The sequence below is a fragment of the Rhinatrema bivittatum genome, chromosome 11 (assembly GCF_901001135.1).
Source record: "Rhinatrema bivittatum chromosome 11, aRhiBiv1.1, whole genome shotgun sequence".
Lineage (NCBI taxonomy): Eukaryota > Metazoa > Chordata > Amphibia > Gymnophiona > Rhinatrematidae > Rhinatrema > Rhinatrema bivittatum.
This window is the reverse complement of record NC_042625.1, coordinates 79,896,196-79,913,129: the sequence shown is the minus strand read 5'-3', so window position 1 is coordinate 79,913,129 and position 16,934 is coordinate 79,896,196. Positions and strand designations below refer to the sequence as shown.

The 16,934-nt window shown below is 45.4% G+C and overlaps 1 protein-coding gene across 2 annotated transcripts in view; it reads right to left on the bottom strand.

Annotated features, from left to right (window-relative positions):
- The window catches only part of RINL (Ras and Rab interactor like), a 31,099-nt gene extending 17,175 nt beyond the window's left edge, over positions 1-13,924 (bottom strand). Inside the window, exons 1-6 of one of the 2 annotated variants that reach the window (XR_003851926.1) lie at positions 13,497-13,924; positions 13,125-13,274; positions 7,940-8,208; positions 7,571-7,691; positions 6,047-6,119; positions 2,184-2,275 (exon numbers count right to left, since the gene is read on the bottom strand). Coding sequence is in view for 1 of the 2 variants with exons in the window: in XM_029571193.1 (XP_029427053.1) it covers positions 2,184-2,275; positions 6,047-6,119; positions 7,571-7,691; positions 7,940-8,208; positions 13,125-13,158 (589 nt within the window). In the remaining variant the exon portion in view is untranslated. The remainder of the gene's footprint in view (positions 1-2,183; positions 2,276-6,046; positions 6,120-7,570; positions 7,692-7,939; positions 8,209-13,124; positions 13,275-13,496) is intronic. The other variant, XM_029571193.1, reaches the window with a different exon arrangement.
- Positions 13,925-16,934: the final 3,010 nt, after the last annotated feature.

Below are 16,934 nucleotides of genomic sequence, written 5' to 3'. Positions count from 1 at the left end.
TTCTTATGTTCTTAGGAAAGTTTGGTTCCACTCTCTCCCCATCCCCCACAAACACTAATCCATGTCAGTCTCAGGGTGCCTGGAAATCAGAAGTTCCCAGATATGGACAGCAGGGGATTTTTTTAATCCTTTTTTTTCCCCATTATTGGGTATTATTTATTTTAAATATTTTGTTGGTGTTTGGGAAATTTTTAAAGAATGTTATGAGTTTTCAGTTTTTGGATATCTTTTCATCAGTCATTTAGAAATATTTATTCTTTCTCCGAGTATGGATTTGCTATTATGATGTTTTATATTTCTTGAGTTTATTGTTTGATGTTTTATGTGGAATGATGTTTCTGGTTTTCCATTGTTGAGCTGCATACAAAGTCTGGCTCATTGCAGTTTCAAGTTGTTTGCATCTTTCTACTGTATTGATATTTTGTCTCTTTAGTCTATGTTTGGTGAGAGTTTGTCTGTGTTCTGCATGTGGGACCAAAAAGAGATATTCTGCTAGCACAGGGGCTCTCAATCCAGTCTTCGGGACACATCTAGCTGGGTCAGGTTTTCAGGATATTCATAATGAATATGCATGAGAGAGATTTGCATGTACCGTCTCCATTGTATGCAAAATTATCTCATGCATATTCATTGTAGATATCCTGACTGGCTAGGTGTGTCTCAGGTACTGGGTTGAGAATTACTTGCTAGCATGTGGTTTCTGTGTAGGAATCTATAGCAGCTTGGCTTGTACTATTTTCCTAATAGGAAGTATACTGGTGTTTTAGGGCCTGGTGTAATATTTGCAGTTTGCTTTTTCATAGGTAGGGTTGATACTATTTGATAAGGATGTGCATTTCTTTCTTCAGTGTTGGCGGGTATGCATATACCTTGCTGACTTTCTAGTACATACGAAAAAACAGATGTGTATAACTCATTATTAAAAATACACGGATAATATCTGTTTTTTCGGGTGTACTAGAAAGTTGGCGAGGTGCGTGAGTACCCACCACACAGAAAAAATGAATGCACATCCCTACTATTTGCGTGCTGATAGTTAGTGCTGTTTTGGTATGGAAGGTTTACTATTTTGTAATTGTAATTACTTTTATTTTTTTTAGAGGATTCGTTTTTGTTTTCAGCATCAAATTAAAGATAGCACAAATTTTAAATCTCTACAGTCCTGTAACCAAAGGCTGTATTAAAGTGGCTGTGTGCTGTGCTGTGTCTGGGTCCCTCAGCCAGCTGTGAGTACACCTTAAGAAGAGATCAGTGAAGGGGAAGGATGATTGATGCACTCATATATAGGGATGTGCATTCGTTTCAACAGTACATGTGTAACTCGCTGACTTTCTACTAAACATGAAAAAACAGATACATGCATTCTATTTGTTTTTTTTTACTGTACTAGAAAGTCGGCGAGGTACGCATGTACCACCGAAATGGCTGAAATGAATGCTTATCCCTACTCATATTTTTGTAACATTTGGAAAAAAAGCAGTGCACCCATGAGACACGTGCATACACAATTAATGTAATGCATGCATCCATGCAGATTGTGCTCTGTCATTCTTAATGGTGTTTCAAATAGATTCATGAGTGCATCACTTGTCATTGAAGGCTGTGTTGGCTCTGTTAATCCATTGGTAGATTGTCCATTGCCACTGTCCTGGAGATGCTAGAACAGAAGGAAAGGAGGGACGAGAGAGAGAGAGAGAGAAGGCAGGTTCAGGGGCAGTAGTGGCACATTTTTGCAAATGAGGGGATGGTCAGATGTCTCTCCCCTCCTTCTAGTCCTCAAAGTGCCAGGTCCTGGTCTGGAAAAGTTGGCAACCCTGGGAGTTGAGAAGCGGGGAGAAAGAAAGGACTTATGGACGCGTGCCTTGGATCTTTGAGCAAAAGGGGATGGAGTATATTCTTCCCCACCCCCCCCATCTAGTTCTTTTTTTCTGGGGGACCTCCTCTTCTCAGTACTGCATCCGGTCCACGCACTTTAAGGACAGTGGGCTAGTTGGTCCCTGACATACAAAAGGCTGAGAAGCCCTGCTCTAAGGTCTAAGCACTTGCAACCTGTGAATCAGGAAGGCTTCACCCATCAGTTAAAAGAATAAATATCTCCCCTTATCCTTTCAGAATCTTACAGACAAGATCATTAAAAAAAATAATCATGTTTAAAGTAGGGAAATGCAAGGTACGAAACTCACTTATTCCGAGCCTGGCGATGGCGTGGAGTTCAGCTCTGGTGGTGGCCTGCAGAAAAGCGGACGGCAAGCGCAGAGGAGCGGGCAGGACATCTCTGCAAAAGCAGAACATTCACTTGTTACTGTGTCTCAACCCTAGTTCCTGATTCACTTCACAGGAAAGGGGCAGGGGAATAACTCACACGCCTCCCTCCTTTTCAGTCCCTTTCCTCACCTCCTGCATGACTTCTCTCTCCCCACAATACTGCCCTCAGCTGCAAACCACACAACCGCCCATCCCCCCCCCCCTCCCCCCCCCCCCCGCAGCTTGTCTCAGGCTTCCTCTCTTGTGCCTTGCTCCCTCATCAAGCTTCCCTTCCCCTTTAAACTCTATTCATTTCATTGGTTGTTACTATTTATTATTTATTTGTTGCGGTTGCCCCTATTGTTGCTTGGTATGATTTTATATTGATTCTGTATTATTTTTAATATTGTATTATTTATGTCATTGAATGCATAAACCTCTTTGATTTCGCTAGAATAGTGGTATATTAAATAATAAATAAGCTACACTCTAACACCACCTTCCCTTCTCTGATCCTTCACCAGTAGGGGTGTGCACAAAGATTTTTTTTTTTTAATTTCATTTTGTTTTCTGATGTAATTTTTTTTTTTTTTTACATTTTGTTTGTTCCATTTAAAAATGAAATAAAAGAACCCCCCCCCCCACAAACAAAAGAAATTTAAAAAATAAGAAAACCAAATATCCCCAGACCTTTTCCCTTCCACCCCCTCCCCCCCCCCCCCCATCTGGACAGGCATGATCCCCAGTTGCTCCTGCCCTGCTGATGCTTCTCTCTTAATGGTACCATCTGACCTGAGGTCGGCACCATTTTCTTGTTTGAAAAACATTAAAAATGATGCCAGCTTTGGGTCAGTTGGCACCATTCTGAGATGAGCACCATCGAGGCAGGAGTGACTGAGGCCTTTTCAGTTGCTGCACCAATCTTTTGGAACTCATTACCTTTGGAGCTTCGGCTGGAAGACTGCCTTAAGAAATTTAGACTTCTTTTAAAAAGCTTTTTCCTGAAGCAAGCCTTCTCTTAATACTTTGATAAGACTTTCCTTGTTTGACTTTCTTTTAAATGTGTGGCTTATATGTATTGTTTGTTTTATTGTCCTTTATATGTATATCTTTATGTTATTTATATTTTTTGTAAATTGCTTAAACCTATTTGTGTTAAGCGATTAATAAATTTCAATAAATGAAAATGAAAAATGAAATGAAGCGCTGAGTAGAAAGGTTATGGATAGAAGGCCCAGGGAAGTGGTAACAGCAGGACCTCACTTTTGGAAACAAAAAAAGAACAGATTTTGCTTGGTTGTTTTTTTTTTTTTGCAAACAAATTGAAACAATACAGGAAATGTTAATATTTTTCATTTCATTTCAAATGAAAGCAAATTCCTATTCACTGTTCAAATCACTACCCCACCCTACCTCACCCCAAGGGCGGCAAACACAGATACAAATGTTATTACTCATTTACAAAAAAGGGAAGAATGCATTATAATATATGCCGAAGGGAAATGCATTCAGCATGACTGTTTCCCAAAGAAGAAGAAGCAGACAATTTTTCTAACAGCTTCCACTCAGAGATACTGTTTTTATGGTCTTAGTTCTGCTCCCCAAGTCAGCTTATTGGAAATGAGGGCTTGTTTTTCCCCTACCACCATCTGTCCATCCTCTCTCCTTCCCCTGCAAATCCCCCCTCCCTATTAATATTTATGTGGATAATTTTCAGCAGTTACTTTTCATCCAGAGTTTACACGAAATTTCAAGTACACGCATACCGTTGCTTTGAAAATTATCCCAGCAGAACCATGGGCGCACAATTACACCTGCTATTTGGCACGCGCGTAGTTCTGCAGAGAGAATTTAGGCTCATACTTTTACAATCAAAAAGTATGCACCCAAGTCCCGACCCCAGACAGACTCCACCCCAGATCAGTTCTGCCCTATCGGGTAGATTTTGTAAGGTGTGCGCCGGATTTTATAAAATTCTGCAAATTCGCACGACGATGCATCGTGCCCTTCCCCAGTTCCCTACCCCTACCCTCCCCTCCCTTCCACTCTCCTCCCTGACCCCTAAAACCTACTGATTCTTTTTTATTTTTCCAGTACTTACTTCAGGGCCCAACCTGAAGTAAGCTGCGTGCGCCAGCAGCCGGCCGGCACGCGAGGGTCCAGGACACCAATGAATGGCACTGTCCCGGCCCGCCCCACCCCTTGGAAGAGGCCTGGCTTTTGTGCTCGTAACAGGGGTTACCCGCGCGGCCAGGCCTCTTCTAAAATGCACGCAGCATGCGCAAGGCCCGGCCATGTGCATAACCCCTGTTTTCCCCGCACGCAGGGGATTAAAAATCAGGCCTTATGTGCATAAAAGTACCTGCACACAATAGTATACGCATGTAATTTTATGCGCCTATTGGTTACGCGGTTTTCTACAGGGCCATGTCTGTGGGTAATGCGCCACTTTACCTAAAAATGGCTCTACCGATTTCCTAGTGTCATCTTTAAACCGCGGAGCCAATGCTCTCTGATCTTTCTTACAAAGCTACGCCCCTGCTGTAAGCTGGGGGTGGGTGAATACAGTGATTGAATTACGGCTGTTTTAGGAGAGATGCCCGGGCAGGAAGCCTTGACGACTGGAACCACTGCTTGCAAGTTTTAAACCTGAGCCAGTTCAACCCTTTGCTCTAATCAGGTATCCAGAGAGAGCAATTCCCAAGCTTTGTCACCAAACTTTGGCGTGGTCTTCATGGCAAGACCATTTTGGGAAATATCCCACCCTTTGCGTGACCTTGGGCAAACTGTTTCATTGTTCTTTGCCTCTGGGACCCAGCTAAAAACTTAAAACAAGGTGGCTGATGTTAATGAAATGTAAATAAGCCATGTGCCACCGCAGATGTGAAAATTTGTGCGTTAAATTCGAATGGCCAAGCACAAATTTAACTACACCTCCCCAAGGAGTTAATATGTTAATGTGCCTGGGTTACATTTTGTGTGTTTCAACATGAGCACTTTTTTTCTAGGCTAATTAGAGAGATTAGATTAGACTTTTCCTGCCTTTGAATCACTTTACCTCAAATTAGCAGATTATTTTGCATTAACAGCAATGTAAGCTGGTTTAGGTGCGTTAACAGCTTGCAATAGATAATGCGGGTATCTGACACACATCAGCGTGCTTTAGTACTTCGGCACCTTCGTTATGTATTTACTATTTGAATTGTGTGCAAGTAATTTTATCTATTGCTTCTGACCAGCGCATTCGAAAACAATAATGTGTGGAATGAAAGCAGTGAGGCTAGTAAAGGGAGAAAGGAACAGAGTGGGACGTGCATGAGAAGCCCCGAAGGGCCACCAGATGTTGGCCTTAGGCAGGACTGCTATGTAGCACTCTCTCTTCTTCCGCTCTCTCTGCTCCCTGCCTGCTCTCTCCTCTTTCTTTTTTTCCTCCTCCTCCTCTTTCACCCTTTGGCCTTCTCACCTCTCTTCATCACTCTTCAGTCTAAAATTTTAAGGCAATAATCTGTCATGTCATAAAAAGAAGAAAAAGGTTCAGAGGAATTATGGGCAGGCTGCAAGAGGAAATCCCATCTACTGGGCCTTCAGGTAAAGAAAGATTATGGAAAAGTCCTAGGGGATAATATAACCATCACTGAAATGTCATGGGGAGGGGAAAGATGCAAACTCAACGCAAGACAGCAAACCGGCAATAAGGCCTCATAAAACAACCCGTTCAAGAGATAAGAAAGAGGCCAGGAGGTCCTTTGGCAGGCATGCCCGGTCAGATAGGAGGGCAGAACTGGCAGCATCTCTCAGGTACCTGCTGATGACGTAAAAAGCGATCAGATGACACACATCTCGGAAGCCCAGGCACGAATTCTCCAGAAACAGAACTGTGAGGAGAGGGAACAACATGGAAAGATAGTGAGGGAGGCTGTCACCAGGGACAAGGGAACTTGATTTTATCATTTGAGCAAATGACGGCAGCTTCCTGTCATTTAATGACATACACAAAGTTCAGAAGTAGGATTATGTTTAATAAAGTGCCAGACCTTGAAGGATGACAGCTCTGAAGACAGATATGACTGGTCAATGCCGTGCAAGCGACATGATTCGGTTTACCTCTTAGTGACTCATACTAGCGGTGGATATGCTCTCCTAGTGACCACACAGACTCACAGCTTCCCTCTGCCCTGGGTTTTGAAATTCTTTTCAGATTTCCCTCTGCTCTTTCTGCCCCGTGTCCATCAGAAATGACACTGTTTCCAGCTATCCCTCGATAGCCTGGGCCTGCCTAATCAGAATGCTCTTATGAAGTCATTTTCACCGGCTGTCTCCTCCAAGGAAGGAACGCTCCCCGGGGTTATCATTGCTGTAGTGATGAGGACCACAAAGTATGGGACAGCAGGGTAAGGAGCGCTTAAGATCGACAGCTGCAACTTAGCCGGCGAACTTAGGAATATTTTTAGCTGCAAGAGTTTGAAGCTGAAAACTCTCCTAAACTTGCCGGTCAAAACTTCAGCAGCTAGAATCAGGCCAGTCTACTTGTGTGGCTGGGGTTAGCCTCTAAATGTAGCTGGAGCTAGTCGGGGCTGAAAATCAACTCCCCCCCCCCCCCCCCCCCCCGGAGCTACACCTTTTCAATTTTGGTGGCTAAATGCAGCCGCTTGGCTGGGCAGGAAAGAGAGAGTTTTCAAAAAGAGATTTAACTAGCTAGCTGCTGAAGGTAGTCAGATAAACCCTTTGAAAATTCTCCCCTCCCCAAATATTATTTTACTCACCCGCTCACACAAGCATTGCGGGGCGGGAAGCACATCTGACATGATTATGTTGCCGATTGCAATTTAAATGGAATTGTAAGAGAGAGTCTCTTGCTCCCAGAACATCTGCATTCCTGGGGACCAGGTAGAATTAATGGGTTTGAACAGTGTGGCAAGGGGGTTGGGCCTGGCTCTGGAAACCAGAAGGGCAGAGCAGTCTCCCAGCACACAGACCTCAGCCAAGGCTCCACCCGGGTCTCATCTCTGAGCAGTTCCAGCCACACCTGCTCCTCAGCTATGCTTATCCACACTGCACCTGCTGTGTTTGAGTCAGAGCAGGTGAAAGGCATAGTGAGGACATTTAGGATAGAAACTGATGCCAATCTCATTGGGCACTGAATTACCATCTGCTTCTGTGCCTCCAATGGCTGTGGCTCGGAAGTGCCTCTGCTGTGTGCGGGTTTGGTTGCAGGAGGGGTGAGAGGGCCTAGGCCAGGGAGTCTCCTGCTGCCGTATTCTGGGTGGCACATATAAACGAGCACATAGGGCAGTAAGTGCCCCATTGCCAGCAGAAGAATGTGTACCTGACTGTTCTTCCTTGATCTGGAAATCCTGGATCCTGCCAGCACTGTCAACATTTTGGGGGTGCAGAGCCATGGAGAGCAACCACACCGAAGTCTCTTTGCTTCGCCTCACCAAAAAAGTCTGAAATTGAAAATAAATGAGCAGTTTTATATATTAAAGTAGACTAAAGCAGCAAAATTATATAGTAACATTATAGCTAGATATGGATGGACAGATAAATACATTATAGCTAGATGGATGGATAAATCCAGGGCCCACAAATACAGTCCCCTCCCCCCCTATTTTACTGAGAAAAGGAGAGGTGCAGATGCTTTGGCTGTCATCCCGTGGTACCTACGCGCATCATAACCTGAGCAGCGTGTGCTTACCCCGGCAGGCTGCAGCCTCAAAACCTCTCGGGCTTCTTCGCAGCTAAGGCTGGGAGGTTGCCAGAGCCTCTTTGTCAGAAGAAGTCTGTTCAGGAGGGTTAGCCGGGCAGGAGGGGAGTCAACGAGTCCTTCCTCTTGGCTTTCGTCAGCTCCTTTATCTCGGCGCCTGCTGCCCCCATCCTTCAAGAAGTTGAGATGAGAAGATGACGGATGCGAAGTCCCTTCCTCTTGGCTCTCAGGTTCACCATGCGGAGACATGCTGAGAGGGGCTGCAGAGAAAAATACAAATAAAAAAACCCCAAAAACACCTCAAACTGAAGAATTCCATTCACCAATGCTTTCTCTTGAATGGTCCAGAAGTCAGAGAACGGAAGACGAGTGGAGACACAGAGAGCCCGCAAGAAGAGGAAAGAATTCGTAGGAAAAGGTGGAAGAAGCTTTCGGAGGCTCGGGATATGGCAGCGTGCACTGATAACGCAACTCATGCTCTTTCTCCTAAAGCACTGAGAGGTAGCATGAAGGATTTCTTTCTCGTCTCGTTACAAACCAGGTGGACGGGGGGAGGAGAGAGGGCACTGGGTTTATTTACTGTAAGGATTACTTATGCAATAACTTTTATATTCCGCTTCCATTAGCGACACCATTCTAAGCGGAGGACGTCATGGTCCATGGACTTAACAGCTAAGGAACTGAGGAGCTGGAGTTAGGAGCCGCTGTTAGACAAGGGGCTAAAATAATGGGATAAATAAACACAAAAATAAGTAAATAAAGTGACTAAGAATCGGAACAGGATCTAGTCAGAGCCACACATCTAAACGCCGGTCTTATCGGGAGCTGCCACTGTCCCTCACAGACCTCATGAGCCAGGTCGGTCCCTTCTGGTACTGCAGGACTGGCCTCCCCCCCAGGGAAATTCATGCCACAAAGGGATAAGTCTTTTGTGGTTTCTTTCCAGAATGCAGTCAACAAAAAATGAAATTTAAAAAAAATTATGGTAGAACCTTTCAAGGACTCGGCTGCTGTAGACAGTACTGGTTGGCATCTCTGTGGGTGGACAAGAAAGAACCTCACTTTTCAGTGCTTTTCTTGTGCTAAAAAGAGCCTCCTTTTGGAGCCTGTAAGGAGTTCTATGTACAGGCAACATTCTGAGGTCTGCTTGGAAATTAGTTTTAATCAGGCTAGTGGTACCTAAGAACATTTCCTGTATCTTTCTGCCACATCTTTTCCTGGTCTCTGATTGCCTCTTGGAACTTGACAAATGCTCTCTCTCTCTCTCTCCAGTAATGGCACAGAATAGTTGCTTGGTACTGACACTTCTATCAATGTCATTCTAGAGGTTTTCTCCTATTATGTCTGGTTTTCTAGCACAATTGGATTGGGAATGTCCCTGGTGATCACAACTTCTTCATTCTTTGCTATTCTGTCAGGGCCATGATCCCAGGGTTTCTCTAGCATTGTGACATTACACGGTTTCTGCCGGATGACTGGCGGCACCTTATTGTGCCTTTCAGTACCCAGGCCTTGTGTAGGAGGCCGATTCTCCCTCCAACCTGCCTACGAGATAAAAGCTGCTCATTTTAGTTACAGGAAACCTGAAGCAGCCTCTCTGCTGTCTGACTAACTCTTCTGAGCAATGCACTGCACAAACCTCATACGCAGGAATACATATTCAAGAGGGGGAAAAACGGTTTAGACAAATCTCCCATTCAAGTTTAATGCAGTGGCTGAATGTGTGGGTTTAAGGTAGCCACAAAGGCAAAGACAAGTATTGCAGAATACAGAAGTCGTCATTCTGCTGAGCGGGAGGGAGAAGCCCTCGAGGATGGCAGTGAGCTACAGAGCTCTCACCTGAGATGGGGAATGTGAATAGATCCTGGGTCCTTGTTTCACGTAACAGCAGGAGGTCCCTTCAGGCCCTGTCTCTGTCTCCCAGACAAAATACAAACTCCAAAGCTTCTCTACTTAGGCAGGGTTAGGTACAAGACCATAGTCAGGCAGCAATATACCCTTCAGTCCTAAGTATCAGTAGTTATAGCTTAGGGCAATCCTCTCCTCTCTCCCACAAACCAAAATATATGATATCTTCAGTCACATGTAGACATACGCACCCAGTTTCATAAGCTTATAGTTATGCATTCAACTCTGTGTTAACAGCTGTATCCACGTAAGGCTCGTATAGATAACTATTATCTTCCACCACACAGAGATGTCCAAAGCTGCACAGGATTTATCTTAGCATCATTTTATCCGTGTCAGTGTAGTGCGGAGGTAGAAATCACCTGGTGGATATTTTTCTCTGGGTGCGATGGTTTGTCTGTTTAATCTCAGAGTAATTCCATCGCCCTCCGATTCTGCCTTTCCAGCCTTACAAACCGCTAGCAGGGACTTCCTTCGGAAACCTTCCCTTCATCAAGGCTTGCTAACCTTGCTTGGCAACGGATTTACAGCCATAGCTGACCGCAAAGATTCACCCAGCATCCTGCAATAGCCTCAGAGCCTAGGGCTGATATTCCACGTCTACTACACACTTTACAAGAAAAGGCTGATTAGCAAACAACTTCTGTTACTGGAGCCAAGAATTCGAAAATGTGATTTTAGTGAGTGATATTAAGAAAAGCTGTACCGATATTTATGAATCTACTGTGGATTGGGATCGGAGGGAGATGGGATATAAAATACTTATGCACTCTTATGTGGATGATGTCAAATGGTACCATGTGAAATTGACGCCATCCCCCGTGTGTAGTAAGTGTGGTGGTGAGAAGTACAAGTAGGCTCCTCCTGTGAATGGTAACTGATGTGTGCAGCTGGAGATGCATGATGCATGATGGTTGAGTTTGAATGGATGGAGGAGTGGATGTTAGATGTACCAGAAAGGATGGTGATCCGCCGACTTTGGGATAAACTGAAAAAAAGAGAAGCTGTGGCTGGACTTTACTTCTGTGTTGTTTTCTTTGGAAATGTTTGGCAAGGTTGGCTGTATTTTAACACCGAGGCCTCTATATCTATGAAATTGTGGTTCGAGATTTCTTTCTTTCAATGGTGCATTGCTTGCTATTGTCGTATATGCAAGTGTCTACAGAATAAAAATTATTTTGCAAAAAAACCAAACCAAAACAACTTCCATAACCAGAGTTCTCCGTAAAACATTTCCATACCCCGGCTTCCTATCTGATGCTGCTCATTTAAAGGCTGCCCCCTCCCCCCCCTTCAGTTTAATTTTGCCTGTCTTGGGTTTGCTGCCTTAACTCAAAGACTCCAAGTTGTTTTTCATTGTGCATCCTGTCTGTCTTAACCAGATTGTAAGCTGTGTCTCGGTACAGCGCTGCGCACGTCCGCTGTGTGCTTTGTAAATGCCCATTTTTCAGTGTAGGAATTCGGAAGCATTGAAAGCGTTTCTCAGCCGGCAGGGATAGTCTATTTTTATCATTCCTTCAAGAAAAAACTGAAAACATGGCTATTCAGCCTAGCGTTTCCCTGATGGCTCACTGCTTACTTCCCTTGGCAACTATGACTGGTTCTATATGTTATCAATCCACCCTTAAACCCTCCCCTAAATCCACCAATTCTGGATCCACTGTTTCTCTTATCCTCCATCCCCGTGTCCTCCCTCCAACGTCCTCCCCCCTGCACCCTAGCCCAAATTCATTCGATGCATTCAACTGCTTGTTTACTTTTAATTTTAATGGCTTTTTGCAAGGCATCTAGTATAAGATGTATACTTCAATACCATGTTACTTAAAGTTTTTTTATATGTTCTTTGTTCTATGTAATGCTCTCAGGCAAGTTTAATTGTTTCACTGTAAACCGATTTGATTTGTATCCAATGCAAGAAGATCGGTATATAAAAAACAAAAAATAAATAAATAAATAAATAAATATTTTACATGCATGAGATTGTGGTATTGCTCACGTTCTAAATGTTATTAATCTGTGACGACTGTGGGGAATGTATGATTTAGTCTGTATATTTGGTGGTGGTGGTGGTGCTCTGCATTGCCCGGGTTGTACCTGAAAAACGTGGACTCTAGGAGGATAACTTTCAAAACCATTTGCATGCTTGGTAGAGCGTGGGTGTGTGGAGATTTATCCTAGTGCTCTAGAAAGTGTGAGATAGGAGCTGTGCAGTTTTTATAAAATACCACATAGTTGGTGTTCTGAAAGTGCAAGCACAGAGATTTCCAATGTGAAGGAAGCCCCTGCTTCATGTATCCGTTTTATAAACATACGCGCGCATATTTGTATGTGTGAAAAAAAATATAGCATGCACGCATAAAAACCCTGATTTATGCACAAAGGCAGGCACATTTTAAAACATGCGAGCTCGTGGAGGCCTGGGGGCAAGGCTTCCAGGACTTGATTCGTTCCAGCTAGCAGATACCACAAGCTTTATGCCCTTCCTTCTGCAGGGAGCAGGGCATCCCAGAGGCTTTCTATGCCATGCAATGGCGCTGGTTGTACACCAAAGTAAACCTGTGCATGCACTTTCAGATTACAAGACGCATGGAGCCTCCCCATGTCATACCTGGAAGTACTTCAGACCTGCAGTTCGTATTTTTTATTTTTTATTTTTTTTTACTAAATATTTGTCATTTCTTCAGGGCACCAGCTGATTGATTTTCTTTACGGAACCTTTTATGACATAATTATACATCATAAAAAGAATGAAATGGATTCGGTACCGGCAGAGAGGATCCCCCTTTCCTAGCTCCCAAACAGGAAAATGCACTCTGCAAACTTAAACTCCCCTCTCCCCCCAGCCCCCAACTTTGGAAGTGCAAGAATGCAGTGGGTCTAACATGACGACAGAAAAAAGACCATGCGGCCTATCTAGCCTGCCTAGCCATAAAACAGAAACTGCACGGCTGTCAACAAGAGTGAGCACCCTGGGATGGCGTTCCCTGTGTTAATTCAGCCACCTTTTTGTGTCACCTTTTGCAAAGTTAAAATATTCCTCACTCCATTTTTTGGTGAGGAAACCGTGCCCCTTCTATTTGGTGAGGTGGAAGAGGGGACAGTTACTTCTCTCCTGCTTTTTAGCTCGCTTGGTGCACAACAGAGAAGCAGAAAAGGAAAAGAATATCAAAAGCCACTCCAGCTCAGCCCTGCTAACTTAGATCTCGACTGAGTTCCCAAGGTTCTGCAGCGAGCAGCAGCTCCCTGGTCACCGGCGCCTTTGGATTACCTCCTGGCTTCAGCCAAACGCTCCTCGCAGTCATCGGGGCCTTCTCCTCCTGGGGGGTGCAGCATCATTCACAGTAAAACCCCTCCATTCATGAAGGTGTCGCCCCAAGGAAAGCCGAATGCCTGGGGAGAGCCTCTCTCCATCACCTCCCTTAGGGAAAGCAAGGCACAGGTTCAGAGACTGAAGCAAAAGGGAAGGGATGCAGAGCATGAAGGCTGACATTTCTTCCTCAGGAGATGCACACGGCAAAGCTCCCACAAGGCTGAGCCTTCCTCCCCTGTAATTCTAACTCTTCTGACCACAATAAGGAAGAGCAGGACCTTGATTAAAGGGACCTGTGATGGCACAAATAATTGCCGTTCAGTTTCTTACCTCATTTGGGGATGCTACTCAGTGTCCTGAGAGCCGCGAGTTTGAGGCACGCTGTGCTCTTAAATGAGAGGATGCTGGTGCTGGTGCGCTTGAAGGAAGGTGAAGCTGAAACTGGAAATAACCGTGGCTTTTCACTCTGAAGCTGTGGTTAGGTTACAGGGTGAGCTGTCTTTCCGTGTGCTTCTTCTGAGCTGACTTCAAACCCCAAGACAAAACAGGTCAAAAGTTGCAGTTGCTTGAAGAGAGTCAAGGAGAGCAAAATGGCAAACCCCCTCTCAGGAACAGAGTGGCCCCCAAAGGCAGAAATGTCGCTTTAGAAAAATGAGACTTTCAGAGTACCCGCCCCCCAGGAGGCAGATGTCCCCACCGTGCTGTGATCCTGTTCCCTATTGCCTCCCCTCTCTAACCTCCCCACCAAGTCTGGCATGCACACAATCCCTTCTCTCCCACACATACAGAAACACTGCCCCCTCCCTATTCCCTCTCTATATCCCACCCCCAGCTGATCTTCTCTCACCAACCTCTAGGGATCCCCCACTCAGTCCCTCCTAACCTGCTCTGTCTGCTCTAGGCTCATGCCCTCCTCTCCTAGCCCTGAATAACAGGAGGGAGGCTCTGGATTAGGGAGCAGAGTAGCTCTTCTTTGCTCTGTCTGCTCCAGGTTCACCTCTTCTCCTCCTGTTCCCTGCATGCTGCCTGGCAGGGGAGGGGTTGGATCTGGAAGCAGAGGGCCACTTTCTGCTGAGTGAGATTCAGCACAACTAGAAGGCGGCTGCCCCTGGATTTTTGTTGTCCTAGGCACAGTGTGTCTATTGACAAATCCATGCCTGGCCCATTTCACTGGCTAAATAGCTCTCACTGCACATTTTGTTGGAGAACAGAGTGGAGGCAGTCCAGAGGAGGTCTACCAAAATGGTGAAGGATCTGTACCAAAAGATGAGACACAAGGACCTAAATTATAAATATCCTCGAAGAGACAAGAAACGGGAGAGAGGAGGGATATGATAGCTTAAAGGTAAAAATAATGCCCGAGGCAAATCCTTTTCAGTAGAAAGGGACCAGCAAACTTACCAAGTGTGCCACAAACAAAGCCCAATGGGCCAGCAGGTTGTTGGCTCCTAAATGCCCACAGGCAGGGAGGTTTCAGGGCTTGCTGGTGAGATATTCGAATCTCACAGTGGCATGGGCTTGGCACAGCTGGAGCAGAAGTTCTGGAATTGCTCTCTGTGCTGGCATTTGAGAAGGAGCAGGTTCAGGAATGGGACAGCACAGCTGCTTCTCATTGGGGGCGAGGGGGCACGCTGGCAGCTGGCTCTTGGTGGCCGACCCGTATTACGGCATGAAGAGGCTCCAAAGGGAGCGGGCTTGGAAATAAACTCAGAAAATGCGTCTTCATGGAACGGGTGGTGGATGCATGAAACGGCCTGCCAGGAGAGATGGTGGAGGCAGAAACAGTAAGAGAATTCAAGAGAGCCTGGGATTCACACAGAGGATCCTCAGGTGTGAAGAAGTGAGGGGTAAGCTGGAGATCAACTGGAGCTTATGGCACTGTACCAGGAAGTAAACTGGGTAGACTGGATGAGTCTTATGCTGCTTTTTCACTTTCATTTTCCTTATTTTGCTGGGGGTAAGGATGCTTCTTACAAGAGCAGATGTCAGCATCCTATGCCTTTTTTTTTTTTTTTTTTTTACTAAGCCCTATCCTGCTGCTTCTTTGAGCTTCCAGTTTATACAGAATTGGTCCCATTGGGTTACACAGTGCCATGAGATAACTACCTGGGAATTCCCCCTATTGCTATCCCCTCCCAACTCACCCAGCACAGTATCTGCAGTGACAATCCTTGGCCGGTGGCCACGCACCAGGGCTTCCTCTGGGGTTCTCAGTCCAGCAGTTACACAATGACTGAGACTCCCATACAGCAGGGACTGTAAATGCTGCCTTCGCGTACTCCTATCAGTCTGGCCAGGAGTGAAACGCAGGTCCTTTGTATGCCACTGCTAGCCCTGAGCACTGAGTCAGTCTGACCAGTACTTTATTAATGTGGGTCAGCAGCTCTGCACTGGAGCCCCCTCCTATTCCAGTACTGGAACCCTCCCCCTCCCCACAGCTCTGCCCATGCACCTCACTCCTGCCTTGTAGCACTACCAGTGCACCCCACTCCTGCCTTCTAATTTTGCAACTTCCTGCACAAAGGTTGAAGCCTTTACTTCCAGATAAAGGATTTCACTCAGTGATTCAGGCACCGATTTTTGACAGGCATTGATTACTGCACTGCCCTACTACTCAGCTTTCCCACAACATCGCTCTAAGCTTCAACGGCAAGAGGAAATGTGGAAAAAAGGATTTGCACTCACAAAGCGGGGAGTAGCTGGCTTGTTACGGCGGTTACTACCCCAAACCAAATAAGCCTGATACTTCACTTTCAACGCATATCCAGCATAGCTCTCTGCTTCAACGGCAGGGGAGAAGAAAAACTGATACTTCACGCATATCCAGCATAGCTCTCTGCTTCAACGGCAGGAGAGAAGAAAAACTGATACTTCACGCATATCCAGCATAGCTCTCTGCTTCAACGGCAGGGGAGAAGAAAAACTGATACTTCACGCATATCCAGCATAGCTCTCTGCTTCAACGGCAGGGGAGAAGAAAAACTGATACTTCACGCATATCCAGCATAGTTCTCTGCTTCAAAGGCAGGGAAGAAGAAAAACAACCAATAAGGGCTGAATATGAATAACATAGTCTGGGTAAAACAAATAAGCATGGGTTTAGCTTGCTTATTGCGGCGGTTACTACCCCTACTACCCCTAACTAATCAAGCTTGATATTTCACTTGGATGCAGCTCCATCACTGCTCTCTACATTAATGGTGGGGTGGAAGGGAAATAGAACCAAGAGCTAAGAGAAACAGATAAGTATGAGAAAAAATGTGTGAAGCTTGCTGGGCAGACTGGATGGGCCGTTTGGTCTTCTTCTACCGTCATTTCTACATGTAAAGCCCTACAAATAGTACAAAATGCAGTGGCAAGGATACTTACAGGTACGAGAAAACATGATCACAGAACACCAGTGCTTAAAGATCTTCACTGGAGGCCAGTAGAGTGGAGAATAAAATTCAAAGTAGTGATGATGATCCATAAATTATTAAACCTCACTTCTCAAGCTCCATAGATGAATGTATTAGTGAAAATCTGTATTCCACCATGGGCTTTGCTGTAATCGCCTCTGTGCAGGTTACCCCCATGCCTTCTGTGTACGGCTGTATTCGCCTCTGTGCAGGTTACCCCTTTACCTTGTGTTTATGGCTGTAAACGCCTCCGTGCAGGTTACCCCTTTGCCTTGTGTTTATGGCTGTAAACGCCTCCGTGCAGGTTACCCCTTTGCCTTGTGTTTAGGGCTGTAATCGCCCCTGTGCAGGTTACCCCCACGCCTTCCGT